Source organism: Cloeon dipterum, chromosome X, assembly GCF_949628265.1.
Source record: "Cloeon dipterum chromosome X, ieCloDipt1.1, whole genome shotgun sequence".
Classification (NCBI taxonomy): Eukaryota; Metazoa; Arthropoda; class Insecta; order Ephemeroptera; family Baetidae; genus Cloeon; species Cloeon dipterum.
The window spans coordinates 24,792,075-24,814,416 of NC_088790.1; the positions used below are offsets into that span (position 1 = coordinate 24,792,075).

At 35.2% G+C, this 22,342-nt stretch overlaps 1 protein-coding gene across 1 annotated transcript; it reads left to right on the forward strand.

The window, feature by feature from the left end:
• The first annotated feature begins 406 nt into the window (after window positions 1-406).
• On the forward strand, window positions 407-19,903 carry LOC135945409 (uncharacterized). Its single transcript, XM_065493088.1, has 3 exons — window positions 407-703; window positions 10,636-10,886; window positions 19,390-19,903. The coding sequence occupies exons 1-3, from the start codon at window positions 407-409 to the stop codon at window positions 19,517-19,519; spliced, it is 678 nt and encodes a 225-aa protein (XP_065349160.1). The 3' UTR covers window positions 19,520-19,903.
• Window positions 19,904-22,342: the final 2,439 nt, after the last annotated feature.

Here is a 22,342-nt window from a genome sequence, read left to right on the forward strand (position 1 = left end):
GAGGAATTACATCAAATTTTCAATTTACAACACAATTAAAACCATCATGTTGTCATGTATGTTCAAATTCATCCTTATAATTATTCCACAGGAATATTTTGCCCCATTTGTTTAATTTAAATTTATGATGTGCAAATTTACCACGATTCTCATGTTAAACTAAAAAAGCAATTAGTTGATGATTTTTCCTGCTCTTATCATTTCTCTGAATCCAAACAGTTTTCCCCCTTTTTATTTTCCTTTCAAAGATAAATCAGGAATTTAAGGGATTAGGATATTCTCGGAAATGAGCAAACCCGCGCATATTGGAATGTTCTCGACATTTACCTCCTCAAAGACAAGCCAATTTGACGGACAAATGAGCAGCAATCACTTGCACAGACGACTCAATCAATATACATATATTATGCTGATTAAATTCGAGACGCACCCTGAGGGCGTTTGTTTGCAGCGTCGCGGGCGCCACGCGCGCGTGCATGTGTGGCACAATGCGTGCGTGCCTCGTTTTCCGTTTCCGCCGACTCTGTGGCGGAACGGAGAGGGTCGTGCCGGCGCAGGCAGACTGGTGGGCGGCAGTGGAGGAGGCGGTGGGGCGGGCGGGCGAGCGGACGCGGCCGCTACAAAAAGGGCCGCAGACTTGGAGGACCTCACTCTCGCCCAATCCACCGCTGAAACCCCTACCTTCCAACTCGACATCACACAGGTACGTATTATTTGCTTTGCAAACCTCCGTCTGAAGTTCTTCAAAACTCTTTTGCCTTAAATTTTAAAAAACTTTTATATTTCAAAAACCAATTAAACATTTGATATAGAGCAAAATTAATGGATATTTTAGCGTTCTCTGAAGTTTTTAATTTTTTTAAACTTTTTTAAATTTTGATTTCTGATTTCAATAATTAAAGAGAATTAAATTTGGACTTAAAACTAACTGAATAGTGAAAAACTTCTGATTCTAGGGCTATAAAACAATATTTTATGCCGGAATATTATGTACTTTTTAAACCTTAAAACTTTAACAGCATCCTTTTGAATTTCACAGATGTTTTAGGTTTTTTTTGCCAAAATTTCATACTAAAATATGGTGTTTCCAGAGATATTCAATGTTACCACGTTTTGGCACTTTTCGAAAAATATATATATATATTTAAATCTGCGATTTGATTTCCTCTGCAACTTTTTAATTTAGATTTTTGAATTTCAAATAATTATTCAAAATGTTTTTTAAAGGAAATCATTTTAAAAAAATATTCCTTCTCAAGTCTAGCTCATTGGTAATGTTTTCTGTAAAATTCGTGATGACATTTTTTTTTTATTTCGAGAAAATCGGCGAGACATCCGGCGCGGCAGACCTGAAATTGATGTGCTCTCTACCAAATCCGCCGTATTAGGCGGCTTTCACGTCAGTTTCTCTTGAAAAAACGTTTCTTCGCGTAAATGCATGTACCAGCGGGTACAACTGAAGGGTTGGAGACATTATATATACTAGTACATAATTATTCGGCATTTTAAATTAATTATTTTTTACGAAACCACTCACTGATTGTTGTAGAATTAGGAATTAGGCGTGCCTGTCCTCCAGACACACAAATTTTGGTAAAAATGTAATAAACTGTTGAAACTTTCATAGCTAAATTAAATATTCTCTGACCTTTAACAAAATTTTTTGCTCTATTTCCATTTTTAAATTTAAAAATGTCCAAAAAAATTCATTAATTAACCGAGCTAGCAGAATTTTCATATTGCCAACCGTATTTTGCATGTTGGAGCCAGAAATTATTCTACTTTTAAGTAAACAAAACTTCTCTGGCAAAAATTTTTAAACAGTTTTGCTATATTTTAATCCACATTTTTTCCTTAAAACGCGTACTTCCTCATTTTGCCTCTATAAATTTAATTAAAAACTGTATGACCCAAACTTTTTGCCACTTCTAAAGTTGCCTCCTCCAGCTTTTATTCAAACAATGTGTCACAAGCAAGCGCCCCATTGTTGCTTGGTTAGCAGGTTAATTAATCTCTGAAAAGTTGCATCATCGAATATCCGCGGAGTTCTCTGTCAGTCAAGTCCTTTTAAATTTGATTTTTAATTGCACAATTTGGACAGACTCTCTTTTAATTTGCGTAATTAAATACAGTTCGCATAATTACCGGGTGCAAGTTATGCTAATTAAGATTGAAATTTCTTGTGAAGCAAGAGTAATAATTGGAACCTAAGAAATTTTTAATGTAAGGCTTTCTGTCTCCAATTGCATTGCATTGTTTTGCGCGTTGATAGATGTTCAAGTGCTTCTTTATTGGCACTTGAAACTGATCATAGTGATCATTTTTCAATCTACTTTCCCAGACTCTTTTCACTCTATTTATTTTGAATAGATTCCAATCGATTTCCCCCGTCAACTAGAATTTTCCAGATAAATCGTAGGCAAGAAACCAAAATGTGTTAAAGGAAGCCAGCTGAAACCCGGGTTCACTTTTTTGAAAGCGGAGAAACGCGAGGGAAACTCAATATCGCACGAACAAAAAAACGTAGAAATCGCACACAAGTACGACAGCGAGCGAGCACTTTGAGAATTCGAGAGTGAATTTCTATACTTGCATCGGAACTCAATAAAACCTGCCAGCAAGCACTGAAGGGCACGCAGGAGCTTTGATTAATTGATATCGTAATATTTTATGACTAATTTCAAAGAGGTGAATGACCTTCTAACAGTTCATTTTCAAACAGCTTGTTATATAAATTTCTGGAAGTAAAAATTGACTGGTGAATTTAAGCCGATTGCCTATTTTTTTTCTATCTGAGCTACGAAGGTATTTGTTAGACTATTTTTAGACCGTTTTTTATGCAAATTAGCCAATTTCTGAGCCAATTCACAAAGAATTCTTCATTTGAGGAATGCAGCAATTGAAATTTTTGGACTAATAGAATTAGAAAAGTATTTTGAATTGAATTTGAGAGAAAATATCTGAATTTCTCCCCGTGTTTTCAAATATGTCGAATTTATTTCTTCTCTAACAGGTTTTGGCCACTCCCTGTAGTTTTAAACGAAAGACTAAAAAATTGCATAAAAATAATCCTGGATTAAACGTTTTTTTAAATAATATATTCAAAGAAAACAGGAAAATTCCACACACCTAATTATGAATTTTTTTGAAAACACAACGATGACAAGTCCGGTTATTATTTTAAATGGTTTTTTGTTGCCTCAAAGATTGAGTTAAATACAATTTTTTTCGATTGAATTTGCACTTCTTGAAAAACCTGACGTTACTATCGCAAGTTCAATAAAAACGTCTTTTTCTCATAAAAGAAAATAAAAAATAAATAAAGAATAATTTTTATTTTGCTTTCAAACTGCGAAATTATAACAAAAACAACTTGAGAATTTTGTTCTCTTTTGTACTAAATTTGAACTGCATTTTTAATTGTAATTATTATTTTTTACATTTTTAGTCTTTTTTTGTTGCGTTTTAAAAAATCTTGATTAATTCCTTTTAATTTTTTTAAACTCTTGACATTAAATAAAAAATGTTAATGTTCTTAAATGGAAAATTAACTTTAACTGAAACAAATTTAAGCTATATGAAAATTTCCCCTACATGTTAGAATTTATGTATCCATATTTTAAATAGTTAATAATAAAGGTTATAAAACATCTTCACAATGCATGTCATATATTTTATTGTGTGTGGAAACCTGTTGCGTGAAAATTTTTTAACCGCACACAAAAGCAACAGCTGCGCACAACCTCCCGCAGCAAGAGACCTTATTAAAACGGCATTTTTTCCCTCTTTGCCGCGGAAATGGGTCAAGCGCATGAATGAAAATGAGAGAGGCCTCTTAAAACGGCCGATCGCAATTACGGCGATGATGCGCTCGAATTATGAAATCTCACCGTCGCGCCAGATTAGATTTGGAGATTTTTTTCTAATCACGCCTGGAAAAGATGAATTTCACTTGCAAAATAATTAGTGTTTAATTATGCAACCGAGGCAAAGTTTGCAGCGATCAATCATGATTAGCACTGCACGCGCGAGTGTGTAATTAACAAGAGTATAGATGCCACAGCCGTTATTTTATTACGCCTCGAGAAGCAATCAATCTCAAACTTGCTGCTTTGCTTTGATTCATGCGCTGCAATTTTTGAAAAGGTTGCTGACAAAGCAAATGCTTTTAAAAAAATTTAATTTAGTTAATAATTCGTTTCTAGGGAAGCTCATTAAAAAAGAGATAGTTAACAGCTGGAGATAATTTTATTGAAAATTAACAATTCATAACAAGAAGGGAAATTTTTACCTATTTTAATCCTTTTCTCCGAATTTTTCTTGCTTTCAAACTATTTCATTGTGATTTTATTTATAAGTGTTAGAATGAAAAAACAATATTTTAATTAATATTTAGCGCGATAAAATGGTCCCCAAAAGCTGTTTTTATATTCAGGGAAAATTGTGAAACAGATAGTTGAATTTGAAAATTAGTTTAAAATTTATTAAAATGGTCAAATTTTGCTTCAGTCTTGTTATACTAATTTGATTGAAAAATTGCTTCCAAACAATGAAGATGTTTTTCTCGCTTTCTTATAAATAATACGATAAATAAATTATGAATTTTACCATTCAACATAAACTAAAATTAGCTAACAAAAATTATAAATATCCAAACAAACCATTTTAAAGGGAAACAGAAAGTATAGCACGCAGAAAAAGTATTTAAAACAAGTGAGAGTAGAAGGCAGGGGGTATTTGAGAAATCGAACTTGATTGTCTAGCGAGCGAACAAGCGTGAAATGAACTGATATTGCGATACGTTTACTTTGTCTGATAAAAACGTTGCCATTTTTAATTAAAAATGCATTGTACGGAAGGAAGGAAGGAAGAAAGAAAGTTATTAATTTCTTTTCCACGCGGCAGAGGAATATTTTAATACTTTTCCTCATTAAGCGTGCACTGAGAAATATAAATGTTGTTTGTTCTGCTCTGATGGGAAACTGTATAAATTTATTATTTCGTAAATTAGATCTTTAATGGCAGGAAAATTTATGTAAATGCTGGTGGAGTATATTTTACAATCATTGATAGTGAGTCTTAGTTTTGGTCGATTTCAAAGATGAACTGGGTGATTTTTTTATTTTAAAGAAAGTTAATTGTATTCAATGGAACGTAACACACGTAATATATCTTTTTGGACTTTGCTGGACTTCAAAAAATTAGTTTCTCGAACAAAAAGTTAAAAGTAAGGCCGGTAAAATTTTTATTTTAATATCTTTAATTTTTTTCGGATTAAAAATATTGGTTTTCGGGAGATAATACGGCTTTGGTAGGGAAGACAAATGAAGCCCAGTGAAAATATCATTATATTGCATGATAATCGTATCATCCGCATTATTAACTCCCAAACACAATAAAGAGAGCGATAAAAATAATTCTTTTATATAGCAGTCGCATGATGTGTAATATGGATATTTTCGTTTGTACCAAGAGAAACAATAAAACCTTTTTGACAAATATAAACATTTAATTCAAACTCTTGGTGTGCAATTATTGATTTTTAACTATACCAGAAAAATTATTTTCCAGAGCGTTCCTTTGATGTTATTCGCACTAATCACATTAAACTACGCGCACAGGGTGGAAAAAGGCATAAAGCCACCACTATTGCGAGCGTGAGTTATGGTGGCGTAAATTCTAACATTTATAAAAGTGAAGGCTTGCAGTTTAGTTTGAATTATATGCCGGTGACAATCTCTATCGTAAAAATGTTGTTGCATGCGGTCAGTGAGAAAATGTTTGCACGGGAAATAGACAGGGATGTGTTTATATACGTGGTTTCAAAGTACTCTCTAGATGATTTTCCGATAAAAATTGCTATAGTTTAAACTGGAAAAAGAAGGAGTTAGTTATCAAACTGTATTCACCATTCCTATGGGCATTTTTATTTTTTAAATATGGAAAAAATATTTAAAATGCTAAAAATGTGTGCAAAAATAATCGATTTTGTGGAGAGTAATAATTTTTTTTAAAAAATATTTTATTTATTTCGGTAAGTTCCATATTTTAAACTGTTTAAAAATTGACTGAGATTTGTGAAAATTTAGCTACGCACGTCCAGCGTGTATTCTTTTTTAAAGTGACCACAGGAAAATGAATTTTGAAATGGGGGGCGTAGTTTCCAGTAAAAATAAAAAGAAGGCGTGGCAAGTATCGCAGAGAGCGGGAAATTCGTAAATTTTGACTTTTTAAAGGATATTTTCAGGTTAACCCCTGATTTATTTATCTATTTAATGGTTTGCACAACTAATTTATTTATTTAAAACATATTAAAACCTATGAAACGTGCTAATTTGATGGCCTGAACATCATGGCAAGTTTTGCAATTCCCAAACATTTTAACTATGGGCATATCTTCCTCCCATGAATTGGAAAATTTGCTTCAATTTAACAACTAATTTTTAAAATTTATTTTCAAACCTAATTTATGTTCAGACTTCCACCCAAAACGCAGGGTCTTTCGACTTTTTAACCTCATTTTAAATATAACAATAAATAATTTAAATTTGCAAAGTGCTAGTAAGAAATGAATAGAGATTTCGCGCGCGCGTTAGCTTGCATTCCTCTGGGTAAAGCGTGTCGGCGGCGCGGCTCGAGGATTCTGCTGTGTGTATGCGCTTTGTTGTCGGGCTCGTGTGACGCAAGAGCAAGAAACAACAAGAAAGCGCAGAGCAGAAGCCGGGGCCAAAAGGCAAATTCTCGCCCGCAGTGAAAAATGCTGGCAGTTTCCGTTTTAATCATTTCGAGCCCGCTGGCTTCTCGCCACCCGCGAGAGCGAAGCACTGCAGCTGCTCCATTTCTTACTACTCGTTTAAACACTCTTTTGTTCCCCCCTTTCCTGTGCATACATACATATATATTGTTAACTCCTCCAGGACTCACTCTGTGACAATTCTAAGCGCAACAGATTTTGCACAACACTCTTCTTCAGGGTGAATTCTTGACATTTCCAGTCTCCAAGGTTGAATAATGTTACATAATAAGTGAAAATGCCTCAGTCACTTGATGGTTGGATTTATTTTTAAAAGAATTAATAAATTGAAATTGGTTTGATTCCATTACATTTTTTAAAAGACGATTTTGGGCTCCATCAAGACGATATTTACTCGTGTGCCGATTTCCTCGACAAATTATCAGATTAAATTTTTTAACTAGTTGAATTCAGATGGTTTTTCCATGAGACTATAAGTCTATGATGACCAAAAAATATCGGATAAGCCCTCCTGTTATAAATTAAACCTATTTTAATATTTTTATGGTATTAAACTCAGCATATTTATGATTGGGTCTGCTATTTTCCTGCCGAATGAATTTTCAAAATTTACACATTCAAATAAATTTTCAACTTAAAGTGGAATGATACAGGGCAACAATTGAAAATATTTAAATTGTTGGATGGCATAAACAATTGATCGATAAACAATTTGTTCAACAATTTGCAATAATAAAAAAATGACCTTCCTACAATAAAATTCAAATTTTGCCAATTTTCTCCAAAATTTACAGTGCTTGAACATATTTTCTTGGCATATTCCGATTCATCTCGTCGAGACCTGTTCAACGGTGTATGCCACTTATTGGGGAAACTCTTGGTTTTGAAATTAAATCGGATTTCAAGTAAGGAGACAGCCATTACCATTTGAAAAGCACGGCAACTTTCCAGCCAATTTTCTCAAAAAATTACAGCGCTCCTTAGGTCAATTTAGGCTTTAACTGAATCCTAAGGGATGAGTTTATGCATTGGCAACAAGCATTTTCCAGGCTTTTGCAGTATCATTCCTCTTTAAAATCTCGGCTTGACAAGGAGCTAAGCTAATTTTGGTGCAACAATAATTGCATGGCTAAAAGAAAATTGTAAATTTTTACAAACTGCGCATGCGGCATAATTATCCTAATAAATTTCATCATTTTTAATTAATACCTCTCGAACATTTCAACATACGTGGAACTATGCAATCAATTAATTTTCTATCTTAATATAGAAATATAAAAAAATATTATTCAGAAAAAAATTTCCCCTCATCGGATTTGAGAGTGACGTCTAAGCAGTAAGCACTCGTGTGATTGCGAAATAACATTGACAGGAGCTGCCACTCAAAGTGAAATAATCAGGCCGAGTGTTTGCGGATTTTTCCACTCACCGTTTTAGCAACACGTGAGCAAAGGGAACGTGGCCACGAGCCGCTATCCGCGCAAAACATAATTTTCACCGAGCAACATGACAGAGAGCATTGCTTTGACGTGTTTCGAAACTAGGTTGTTTGTCAATTTTAATAAAAATGAATATAACACATACACACGCGTGCCTCATTTCATTACAAAAGAGACAGTTGGCACAAAAGGTATATAAATTGTCAATTATCACATTGATTTTGAATCGGGAATCGCGGTAGGTTAAGTTTTAATGGTACTGGTTAGATATTCATGATGAAATTTGTCATTTTCCGGCCTTGACTGAAATCCTGAATGATAAATAATTTCCTCGCAAATGACTAATTAAATTTTACGCGAGCTTTTTCTTAAAATGAGTCCATTAATAATAATAACAATAAATCTTCATTCTGAGTGAGAGTTGTGCATAATTTTTTTTACTAAATTTTAAAGAGAACTGGAGTAAAAATAAAGACGAATTATTATTAAATTTTAAGCAATGGAAAACACTTAAGGATAGCACGCCAATAAATCGGATTTTTTATATAGAGTTTGAAATTATAGATTTTTCAAAGGAAATATTCCGTTATTTTTGGGCTAAGGACGGTTGAGTCTTGAATTTTGAAGTATCTCTACGACTGAAAAAGCTATTTGGTTAAAATTTTGAAATTTAGATTCTGGATTGACAAAAGTTTCTAATTAAAAATAAATAAAATCAATTACTATTACAAATAATGCGAATTACTGATTACTTAAGGAGCATGAGTTTGGCTTTTTTAATTCAGCGATTTGTCAAACTTAGAAAGATGATAAAAATTTCAAGAAATAATGGCAGTCTAATTTTCAATCAATTTCCTGCGAACCATAAATAACGAGAGCTTTTTAGCAAATTGCGGAACACTCGATCTTGATTGCTAGCGAAAAACGCCATCATTTTCGAATTAATATCGATGCGCTGTCTTTTTAGGTAAAATTGCACCAGAAAAATATTCAATTCCTTTGTTTAAATTGGCCGTAATGCAGATTGACCTCTCTCTCACCTCGAGCGTGAGATTTATGCGAACCGCGGCTAATCGCGGCTGGCAAACATTAATAAGCGTCGTTCGTTCCAGCGGGCTGCATGCTTAATAACTTGGCGCCGATCATCAAGTAGTGCAGTTCGTTCGTTTGTTTGTTTGTTTGTTTTGCGATATTGTGTGTACGAGCGGCGCAAACAGCATTTCAGTTCAATTACAGCCACGAGATCAAACGCGACTCTCTGACTGCTCTGCAGCGCACGTTCCACTCTCTTTATCTATCAAGTGTCATTTTTAGTCATGATTTATGCCGCGCAATTACGAGCAAATAATATATAGTGCCAAAAATATATATAAAGGACGCGGGCAAACAACAATATTTCCTTTTCTTTGCCAAGAGAATTTTAGCTGTTAGAACAATAAGCGTGGGCTGGCGGGAAAATTTCGCAGTTCCTTCAGGCAAAAGAAGGCAGTTTTCTCTCAATTTCATAAACTGTCAGCTTGAAAAGGTCAAAAGAGTAAATTATTGAGTATATTTCAAAAGTCTAGATCATTTTTATAACATTTTTCCATTTCAAACCACGGAAAATTGTGAATTGAAGTCTAGAAAATATAATGACCAAAAAATTGCTTAACTTAACCATTCAATTGACTTTCCTTTATGTCTAAATCAACGAATTTCAAAAAGGGAAAAAATAACTTGAGAAAATTTTCCTAATTCGGTGAAAATTATTTTATTAAAATATTTTACTCAGCAGGATCGACTGCATTAATTTAATTGGTATAGGAAATTGGCTCCTGCAAATTTTTTAGGTATGCAACCGGTCCAACAGGCAGGACAAGCGGGTCGCATCTTCTATCTTGCAATGTTAAAAGGAAAAATATAATGAGGAATTTAGACCTTTTTTCTATTAGTTCGAAACTCTTAAGTAAGCACAAATCTCCAAATTTTAAGTTAATTAAACCTTTTTGAGATATTAAAGCCTTCACAAAGCTCGATAAATTGTCGTAGCAAATTAAGAATTCTCTTTTAATACCTTTAATCGATTCAATTCAACCTAAATGTCATTTTCAGACAGTCAAAAATAAATATATACTTAGCAAGGAAGTTGAAATTGAAAATTAATCACATATAATTTTAATTCTGGGACAGCTGAATTAATTAATTATTAAAAAATATGCAATATGGCGCTCTTAAATCTTAAATGATTTTTGTCAAATAAATCTATCACAGTAAAACTGACAAGTGACTCATTTTTAGTTTATTTAGTCAAAAATATGAAATAATATTTCCTGTTTACCAAAATCACAAAACTGATTAAAATTATGTGAAACTTTCTCTTTAATTCAAACTTTGTATATATTTAGCAATTTTTTTAAACTTTATAAAATAATTAAACCTAAATTCTTTTATTTTTTTTTGTAGGAAATGCGTAGTGCGGTGCTGGTGCAGGTGGTGGTGTTGGTGGCCGTGGCGGTGGTCGTCTGTGAGGGGCAACAGCGGCCACTCGGAGACAACGGGCCGCTGGGTTCGGCGCTGCTGCAGCGACACGCCAAGGTGGCACGCACCATCAGGGGCTTCAAGAACATGGCCCTCTCGACGGCCAGGGGCTTCGGCAAGCGCGCGCCGCCCAATGCCGACTACGCCCCGGCCCCGCAGCAGCAGCAACAGCAAGAGTGAGTTTCAAAATGATTTTTTACAATTGTTTTAACCCTTAACAATCCCCTAAATCAACCCTTGAAGCATTTTTGTGCCTTTGCGGTCTTTTGTTTAGAGAAATTTGTAACATTTCTTCGCCTTAAATTTGTATCATGCATGAAAATTCAACCATCCTCCTCTTTCAACCCTAATTCATCCCCTTAAAACCAACCCTCAGAATGAATTTCTTGTTTTCATTCATTTTCATCACGTTTATCCGATTTTCTTGATTATTTAAAACATTAAGCTGGTCACCTTGACTATTTTATGGAACCATTTGATACTTTGAACCCATAACCACCCCCTAAATCAACCCTAAGGCATTTTTAGACCTTTTGGCTATGATAAGCGTTTGTTTGAAATTATTGGCGTACGTTTAGAGAAAAATTTTGGATTAAAAAATCACGATATTCTTTCATAGGGGTGGTTTGAAAGGGTTTAATTAGGATTTTTCTAGTTTTAAAATGGAATTTCTCAAAAACCCAAGCAAACACAAGCTCACTTGTGCCCTGGATCTACTTTTATGAGGATTTCAAAAGATTTAATACTGTAAAAACACAAACGACATCTAACATGAACCTTTTTAAAACTTTTGACCTTTTCGGTGTTGATTCAATCGGGTTTAAAGAGAAGAATCCAATGCATACCTACTTTTTAAAATTAGATCACGAGGAGAAGAGATAATACGACTCGCAACTTTCAAAATATCGCCCGTAAAAATTAAATTTAAATTCAAAAGCTCATCCTTGCCTTTAACTCTATAATATTTATTGAAATTTTTACGATTCAGTGTCGATAATTTTATTTCCGTTGAAAATTAAATTAAAAACACAAAATTTTGGCTTCCGAAGCACGTAAAGCTTTAAACCAGTGAAAGAAGCCCCAGCTATTTATTCCATTCCTGGCCTCCTGGCAAAAAGCCTTTACTGATAATCGAGTTAAACATAAAAATTCGGCGGCGCGGCTGCTCTAATGAAATATTTCTTTTAAAACGAGGAACGAATTGAATCCACGCGCGCGTACGTCCGATAAGAAAATTCGGCGCCGTGAAAGGCGGCGCCGCGCGCGCTCGCAAATTAGGTTTGGCGTGGCAGGCGCGACGCTCGTTTTTATTTGTCTTGGGCCGCCGGCCTTTTTCTCCTCGGCTGACAAAGAGCGCCGAGGCAATTTCCACCCCCCTTCCTTAATTGACTCCGCGCGCGGTGACGGCGAAAACACCTTTTCTAATTACGATTTTGAATTTCCGCAAAACCCTTTTTTGCTCTCCACTTGGGGAAACAATAAGAGCTTTTCTCGTCAGCAAAACAAAAAGCAGTCCGATCGTGTCATTTTCGCTGTTAATTAACAAGGCCTGGGCAGGGGAGGGGGAAACTTGACATTTAAACGGCCTAGTTGCTGCTTCTGTGGTGCGTTGGTAATTTTCGTAGAGCGAGATTGTTACTTGAGAACGACGGATCTCCACGCTTGACTTGTATCTCATTGAAATTTTTGTCTCAAGGAATTCTAATAAATTAAAACAGAATTATTTAAGGCTTTGATAAAGTAACTCTTATTTCTGTGTGGTGATACAAGCTATTAATAATAAGCCTGCATGGGTAAGTTTATTTAATTTTTATTCAACTTTATACAATATTTTAAGAAAAATACAATTCAAGCAGTGAAATAAAATAAAGAAAATAAATTAATAAATTCATAAAAATGTATTTAAATAATTTTTTAATGCAGGAAATTTTAAAAATGCTTGCTTTTCGCATTATAATACTTTTTAATGTTGTAAAAGTTAATTAAATAAACTGCCAAAACAAATATTAGTTAACTGTTGTTGCAAACCAAATCATTTTACAGCAAATACGTTGTAATTTATCTGAGATTCTGAAATTGCAGCAAAATTAGTTCCCCCGCAATCAGTCAACCCTTACAAATTACAAACTTCAAACCAAGTTAGCAAATTTCAAACCTAGAAAGTTGCGTCGCGAATTTCACTCGAGCGATGCTGAAGCGAAATAAAGTAGAGCGAGTGCTGGAAGTAATGAAATGCTTCGTCTCTTTCCGACAAGGCGAGGAGGAAAATAATGCGCCTGCAGGTATTGTTTGTTTCGCAACTCAGGATGCGTGCTCAGTAGGTGCTTCCCGCGCGGAGTAAGCAATTGTAATTGGACACGATTTACGTACGACAAACATTTCCCGATTGAAATAACTTTATATTTGCTACCCCATTTCGTCATAAAAGATACTGTTACAACACCTCCCACATTTCGTATTAATTGAATGTAAAATCTATCTGGCTCTTTATAGTGTCTATTTAATAAAAGATTATAGGAACTAAATTGTTTACTTTCCTTTAAATTTGTTCCAAATTGAAGGCAAATGACTAGATACAGAAATTTTCTTAATTATACATACCTGGATTTAAAATGGATTAAAGAGGAATGATACTGGAAAAGCCTGGAAAATGCTTGTTGCCAATGCATAAACTCATCCCTTAGGATTCAGTTAAAGCCTAAATTGTCCTAAGAAGCGCTGTAATTTTTTGAGAAAATTGGCTGGAAAGTTACCGTGCTTTTCAAATGGTAAAGGCGGTCTCCTTACTTGAAATGCGATATAATTTCAAAACCAAGAGTTTCCCCAATAAGTGGCATACACCGTTGGACAGATTTCGACGAGAGGAATCGGAATGTGCCAAGAAAATATGTTCAAGCACTGTAAATTTTGGAGAAAATTGGCAAAATTTGAATTTTTACTGTAGGAAGGTCATTTTTTTATTATTGCAAATTGTTGAACAAATTGTTTATCGGTCAATTGTTTAAGGCATCTAACAATTTAAATAATTTTCAATTGTTGCCCAGTATCATTCCACTTTAATACGGGGCAAAAATTAAAAATAATTTTAATTGTTGGATGAAATATTAAGCAATTGTTTGATAAAGAATTTGTTCTACGATTTGCAACAATCAAAAAATGACCTTGTGATAGTACTATCACAAGGTTTTCTCCAAAATTTACAGCCCCTTGACCATATTTTCTCGGCAGATTTCGGTTCCTCTCGTCGAAATCTGTCCAACAGCGTATGAAACCTTTTAGGGAAACTCTTTGTTTTGAAATAAAATCAGATTTCAAGTAGGAAGACAGTCCTAACCATTTGAAAAGCATGCTAACTTTGCAGCAGCTACTGTTCTAAAAAATTTACAGTACTAGTTAGGTCAATTTTGGCTTCAAATGAATCCTAAGGGTACAGTTCATGCATCAGGATTTTGCAGTATCAAAATCCTCTTCAAATAAATTTTGCATTTTTCGAACCGCGAATGACGGAAAATTTAATTGCAAATTATTTATTTTAAATATCTACAAAACTCGATCCAACGCATGACATTATTTGATGATTTGGCATTATAGCCTAATGTAGAAGGTCAAATCCACGACCTCATTGATGAATTTCGTCGCAACGACCATTTAGCTCCACGCGTTTCTTCCGGTTCGCCGGTGATGAAAAGCACGAGCCAATCTGGTTAATGCGTGCGGGCAGCTATTTATTTGCTCGGCCGCTAAAAGCTTGATTAGAACGCCGATTTATCTGAGGAGCAATAAAAACTAAAATTACGAGAAATTTACGGCCATGAGATTGGTTCGACCGGAGAAAAGTCGAGTTTTACAAGGCTCTATGGGGAGGTGGTAATTGGGTTTCGGATCAAAAGCAGCGCCTCTCTACCGCTCTTAATTGCTTGGCAAAACAAACGCGTGTGCTTTTCCTTAATTTCATCCCGCGCAACTGTCGAGTGTGCTGCCGAGGGACGTGGAAAAACTGGAAATTTCATCCAAATGAACACTTGTTGACAGGAATACTAATTTCTACATGAACTTTGCTTCAAAATTGTTTTATATTCAAAATTGTATAATTTTGAAAGGGCACAGAGAGACTTACTTCCTGGTTTGCTCCAGTGTCTACTTCAGGCCACATTTTAGCAAGGAATTTATCATCTAAATAGCTGAACAAATAAATTAAATCGCAAACCTGCGGCCCAGGAATAGAATTTTAATTAAATTGGATTGCATTCTTGTGTAGGAAAAGAGTAGGAGCGAGTAAACAATGTTAATTAATCTACGAAAAAAACTTTATCATTTGTCTGAGGATTTTCTAGTCGTTTTCTACATGCTAAAACAGTCGGCTTACATATAAATAAGGGCTTTATTAAGATTTTTTGGCCACTCAAATTTTCATTTGAGACCAAAATTGAGATAAACATACATTTTCAACAAATTTATTTTTGTGTCTTTGCTAGACAAAAATTGGGAATTTTTAGAGATTCAGAAATCAACTAAGCAATTATATTTAAATATAAATATTTAAAAGAAAAAATATTAAATTTTAAAGGACCTTTGAAATTACCTGAAATACCTGTATAAAATGTTTCTATTGTGAAAAAATTGCCAGCTTTGAGAGAAATTATAGATTTTTAAATAAAAAAACTGTCCGTATTTCGACCACTAAGTCGATTTTCTATTGAAATTTTCGATCAACTCACTCACATTTTACAATCTATATAGAGCTCAGAAAAAGTTGTCCGGTGGTATGAATCCAGTATTAAAAGATTAAAGGGAACTTTGAGCCAGTACAAAGATTGAAAAACCAAAGGCTTTGATAGTTGCTTAGCCTTAAAAATTTAGACTCAAAAAATTATTTTTCCTTGGGGAGCTGACATGAAATGAAATTTATTAAATTTAGAAAAATTTTAGGTAGTGAAATAATGAAAAGAGAAAAATATAATTAAACTGGTTTTTTAATGTTTCAATTTGGTGTTCTTATATTAGGACTGTTTTTTTCATAAACGTATTGAGTCTCTATTGTGGCACCACAGTGATATTCGCGGTTTTAAATTTTTTAATGCATCGTCGTAATTAGCGATTGAGTATTGAATTAATGGAACAGTGACCATTTTTAAGATGTTAAAATGTAGCTTAAATCCCAATTTTATCCACACGGAAATTTATTAAATAAAGACCAGGCCTTTAAAAAATTCTTGAAGTGGATATATTAACTGCGAAATTCTAAAACTTTTTCCTTATTACCATAAATATTCTCTGAAAATTGGAAGTGCTACAATTTTTCCAGGTTTCCGTTTCAATTTTCAAGAAATTCCTATTGTAAAATCACGGTTTATTTTAAAATTAAGAAAATTGTCATCAAATTTCGCATACCGTTGAATAGATTGCGATGAATTCGTGCTGGGAGTCGAAATCAAGCGGAAGAAACACGAAAGAGATTATTAATTTTTTATTGGCCCTGATTTCATTTCAAAGTGGAATGATACTGGGCAACAATTGAAAATTATTTAAATTGTTGGATGCCTTAAACAATTGACCGATAAACAATTTGTTCAACAATTTGAAATAATAAAAAAATGATACTTCCTACAGTAAAAATTCAAATTTTGCCAATTTTCTCCAAAATTTACAATGCTTGAACATATTTTCTTGGCATATTCCGATTCCTCTCGTCGAGATCTGTCCAACGGTGTACGCCACTTATTGGGGAAACTCTTGGTTTTGAAATAAAATCGGATTTCAAGTAAGGAGACAGCCATTTACCATTTGAAAAGCGCGGTAACTTTCCAGTCAATTCTCTCCAAAAATTACAGTGCTTCCTAGGTCAATTTAGGCTTTAACTGAATCCTAAGGGACGAGTTTATGCATTGGCAACAAGCATTTTCCTGGCTTTTCCAGTATCATTCCTCTTTCAATAGTTGGAACAAATGCCAAATAATTTTAATCAACACATGAAAATAATTTCAATTCTTGCCCTAAATCAATTCCCCTACATATTTTTTTCATTATTGCAATATATTGTAGAGAATATGTGCTTATTCAGAAAATTACCCATTTTTCTTATACAAAACGTTGGCTCGCATTGTTAAGGCACTCTCAGGAGTGTCAAAGCAATGTGAGGTATTTGAGCAGTTCGGAGATCTAATACTGGCTACCCAATGTCAGAAATGGCAAAAAGTGGTTAGTTTAGTGACTCGAATTGCTCAAATTGCTCAACGGGCTGGGAGGCGCACCGGCGCCGACTCGCTACTTGCTGGTTTGCACCTTTCCAGCATGCGTGATTTGGCTTCACGGGACGAATGTCTAGCGTTTCAAAGCAGTCCTCGGTGCGGAGGCAAGTGGCCCTTGAGTGGGCGGGGTCCCTGTGCGGCCTGGTGCGCCCATGTTATCCGTTCGCGGTGTTATTGGGACCCGGGTTTCAGCATTCGTGCTAGTGCAGTGCGCGCCCTTCCCGGTCCTCCGGTCCTCGGACAGGGATAAAAAGAGCAAAAAAAAAAAAAAAAAAAAAAAAAAAAACATTCCTCTATTCATTTTGTGGGGAATGGCACACTGCCCTATTTGACGTAATACGACTGCAGGCACCCCAAAATAATGGTCCATTCATCGACAAAAAATCAGCCGCAGCATAAAAATAGCCAGTGGTGGTACTTTTTGTGCCGTGTGCGTGTGTGAAAACACGTTGGAAAAAACATTTCCATTCACAGAGCGGGTCCATTGATGATGCTAACAAGTGGGCCGGCGCAGAAGGACCGAAAAAGCTGGCGGCTCTGAACCTCAAGCCGCTCGCAAATCGAGTTTCCCGCCGAGACTTGTGCCCCATTTGACTCGATTATAATTCGCCGCTCGCTCGCTCGCTCGCGGCAGTTGTCGAACGGCGATTGCGGGGCGAAAGAAAGAAAGAAAGAACGTGAAAGGCTTGGATAACGAGACGATCGCGACCTGCGGCCCCCGCGTCCCGTCCCGGCGGTCGGACACGGAAATAAAAGGGCAAAGGATGATTATGGGTGCTTGCACAACGCTCACGGTCGCATTATAACGAGCCAATCGAGCGGGTCTTGTTGCCATTTCAATCAAGCGACACACGACACGTGCTGCATGCCAGCCGCCTCATTTCTAAAAGTCTGAATAGCCACACCGGACGCAATGCTGCTCAAAGGAAAGCAAACTGTATTTCGGGAACTGCTGTGTATTGTGTAGATCACAATTGCTTTGCATTTGTGATCTACTAATTATACATTTGAGTGGGATATGGCTTCAAATTGTGACCTAAAGAGCTACATTGTTATAGTTTAGCAAAAGAGGCTTTTTAGGTTACTTGCGTAAGTACGTGGAAAATGCCTGTTAAGCGAGCTAGACTGCTACTTGGTTCTTACAATTAGTAGAAAAGAGAGTTTGGGAATGTGTATTTTTTAATTTTTCCTATTTTTACGAATTTGTAGTAAGATATGGGCCCAGAAAAAAATTGACCATGGGCTCTATGATGCAAAAAGATTCTTAAATACATTTTTGGAAATATTTTAATTGTTTTTAAATATTCAGTGTTATTTTTTTTTAATTTCAAAACATTTTTGGAAATTGAAAAAGGAAATTTCCCTTAGTTTTAAGAATTTTATCTCATTTTATTTTTTAAATTTTAAAGGACTAATTAATCATTGATTCTTTCAAATGCGAAAGGTTTAAGGGATTTCCTTTTTCGGATAGGTTGGCTTTTCCGCATTGCAATATTGGGATATTTTTTAACACATATTTTTTAGGGCATGCTTATTTTTCATTCCTAAAAAGCCTGTCAAAGCAATAATTTAAGGAAAATTGACAGTTTTGCTCAACGGTTAGTGGAGCATTAATTAAATAACAGACACAGGTAATTATTGCAATGAAATAAAAAAATACGGTTCAAATCAGCAGATAATAGAAGGGCACGCAATCGGATGTAATTAAAGCGCTTTCAATTGCAATTAATGAATTAATGGATTGGAATAATTCACTAAATGGACTTCATGGAAAACTCGCTTTGCATGGGAACAGTAGAAAAACTATTAAAACTATGTACAATAAACGCAATAGCACGAAAAAGTGAATTGATACAGGCCAACAATTGATAATTATTTGAATTGTTGGACGCAATAAACAGATGATCGATTCAAAAATTTGTTCAAAAATTTGCAATAATAAAACAGGAACTTTCTACAGTTCAAATTCAAATTTTTTCAGATTTTCTAGAATATTAGTTAATCCATACGCAAATTCCCCAAATTTTCTTGACAGATATTTACGATTAGTTGAATTTGTATTAATGTCCTGATAGATATTTATTAAAAAAGCGATGAAATTTATTCAGAGTAAAATTGGTAGGTGAAAGTTTTTACTTGAATTTATTTAATTTAATAATTTTTATTGAAAATAAATTTTTTTTTAAATTAAATATTAAATCATCGACAAATTTTTATCAACGTATGTTGTTAAAATCAGGAATTAAAGGCTGATATAGTTTATGTTTTGAAAAAAAAAAACTAAATTATCAAATCTTTAATAATAAAAAATAAAATAATTAAAAAAACTCCCGTGAATCAGCCTCACAGTCATTTTCATTTGGCAAAACTCGTTTTTAAACCCTGTCTCTTTATAGAAAAAAATTAACCAGTGTCCCGTTTGGTGTTGCAGGTTGCCAGTGGAGTGGCTGGCGGCGCAGCTGAGCGCGAACCCTGAGGTGGCGCGGGCCATCCTGCGCCGCTTCGTGGACGCCGACCACAACGAGCGGCTGTCGGCCGAGGAGCTGATGCAGCAGCAGTGAGAGGAGCAGCCCGCCCGCCCGTCGCCGCCGCCGCTGACCAACAATCGAGCTAACCAACAACAATAAAAAGAATTCTCTCAGGGGGGTCGAGGGGACGCGCGCCGGGCCGGCTGAGGAAGCGTCCGATCCCTGCGCGGATCCGTCGCTTCGTCCGACGCGCGCCCCCTTTCGCAGCCTGTGACGCAATAAACCGTCTCCCCAACCCCCCTTCACCCCCCCAACCACCTCTCGATGTCTTGTCCGCAAAACGGAATATTTCATCCTCTCAAAACAAGTGCAATTTCCTGATTTTCTGCGTCTCTCCATCCTCAGTCTGTGTCTCCGCATGTTCGCTTCGTTTATCGATCAATAAAAGTGTCTAGCACAGTTTATCTTTATTTAACACCAATGCTCTTTCATTTCACTCTCACCCAAAAATTAACAATTTATTTAACTCTCTTGGTAGAATTTATTATTTTTTGTATTTATGGTTTTAAAAAATTAACATAACCGCTGGTAATTTTTATGACAAAAATTAAATTAATTTGAAACCTGGGATTATATTGTAGTAAAATTCCAACAGATAAAAAGAACGAATTTTTGACATTTATAAAATCGTTAGACATAAAGAGGAATACTTGTGAATATTTTTCTTTAACGGCCTGGAGAATAATTCGAATTGTTGGCATTCAAGTCATTGCCAGCAGCAAATTCTCGATATTCCAGAAGGTGTAGAGAAGGCTAAATAGTTGGTTATGCTTCTGTCTGTCTTGAAATAATCTTCAATCAGCTTGAATATGAGGTGAGCTATAATTTAGACTTTAAAAACCTCTTTTTATTCAACTAACCTCGAAATGAAAGCGTTAAAGGTCGGATTTTGGCTGGAATTCCTTGGAACCGGAGCATCAACGAGGAATCGTTTACTTTGGACTTGAAGGAATCCGCTATTTTAAAAAATCAAACCAACAATGTGGAAGAGATTAGCAGGAAATATTTCCTCTTTAATTCTACGTTTCCTTTCTACATTCCTCCGGAGTAGGTGTCCAACGATTTAAATCCAAATTTAATTATCATATTTATAATTTAGGTTCCATGCCATGGATGCTAGAACCATGAGGGAAACGTGCCCAAATGGGCAATACTGGGCAGTTGCGTCCCTTTTTTTACAATACAATAACAATCCCAACACCATTTTTGCTTTGGAGAAAATTGGAACTCAAGACAGCGCATCGATTTACGAGGAAAAATGCAGGCCAAAAATTTCCACCAAAATGCTACAAAAAGTTTTTCCGGTAAGAGAAAATGGAGCCGGAATTGCAATTAATGTAATTTTTTAACTTTGAAATACATTTTAAAGTGTATTTGTTTTGGCGTAAGAATTAATAACGCAATTTTCATCATAAACCTGCCAATAAAAAATTCAGGCATGAAAAAGAAAATTAATAAAAATTCAACTTTATTTCAGGATTCCATTCCACAATGCGAGAGTGCAGCGCACTTCCTCTTGGATTTTTCTCTTCTCGTGCAGCTTACTTTCAAGCCAGCCCTGTTGCACCAGTGGCTTGTAGCAGTTTACCACGAAGTCCTGCAAATTCAGACGGAAGTAATCGAGTTTTACTTTATCAAATTTCCTCTTGAAGAAAAAACATCTGTGGAAGCATTGTTCCAAGAGCTCTATTCTCTTCAAGATTGGTTGGAAAAAGGCTTCACCTGGCTTAAAAAAAGATTTAATAGCAAGAAACTTGGACATGAAGATATTGATGAACTCAACGAGCTCATCAAAAAAATCACCAAATTTTTCAAGCTCTGGTTTGATTTGCGTTGGTCCGGAAAGATGAAAAAATTGAAGTACGATTCCACTGTCAAGGACACAACTAAAATGGAACCGAACGAGAATTATTCGGGGCTGATTTTGAACAACAGGAACTTTGTGTACAACTTTCTGTGGTGGAAAATGCCTGAGGAGGAAAGAGATTTTATCGGTTATTCGCTAATTGCTTCCGGAAAACAGGACATTGAGGCTTATTTTCCTTTCACGGCCGACGATAATTCCATTGAAAAACTGCTGAAAAGCATTTCCAAAAAATTGATTCTAGATGAAAACGAAATGCAATCTTTGAGATGCAACACGGAATGGAAAGAAAGGGCAAAGAAGTATGAACATCGGAAAGGTATTAAATTTATTGCAATGATTTTTAAAACATTTTGGAATTAAAATTTTAACTTTCAGAAGTGGCCAAACTACTGAGAATTCAAGAGAAGGACCGAGGGATACTGGGAGACATTTTCTTCGTGACGGCCAAACACGATATGAAATTGGCTTGGCTGGAACTTGTAGAAACAGCAGTCAATCTGACAAAGAAAGAAATGGATCTGAAAACTAGATATGATCTGCAGGAAGAAATGTGTGATGCTTTGGGCCCTGAACCTTTTGACGATAAATCTGAACTGCCCACAGGAAAACCATTGAGATATTCAGATTTCGCCGAACCTCTTAATTTGATTGATATTTTGCGTGAATTGCGCCAATCGATTGGAGAACCAAATCGATCACCCCCAGAAGTGTTCGACAATCCTCTTGAGTGCATGGGAAAGCACTTCCAGGTCACTAATTTTATTTTTTTAGAGACAATATTAATGGTCTCGTTGGTTTAAAGGTTGTAAACAGTTGACATTCACCGAGAAAACCTATTGAAACCTTTTGCAACAATGAAATCTATAATACAATCATTAAAAATGTGATTTTGGCGATACTTTAGAGATGGGCAAAACCGTTTAATATTAAAATTACAAAATGACAATCTCTTTTTATCAAAATTATAAGTTTAAGGAGAAAAAAAATAT

Coding starts and splice junctions, on each gene's coding strand:
- LOC135945409 (XM_065493088.1), top strand. CDS start 407: ATGCTGATTAAATTCGAGACGCACCCTGAGGGCGTTTGTTTGCAGCGT. Junction 704..10,635: donor TCCAACTCGACATCACACAG/GTACGTATTATT, acceptor TTTTTTTTGTAG/GAAATGCGTAGTGCGGTGCT. Junction 10,887..19,389: donor CAGCAGCAGCAACAGCAAGA/GTGAGTTTCAAA, acceptor TTGGTGTTGCAG/GTTGCCAGTGGAGTGGCTGG.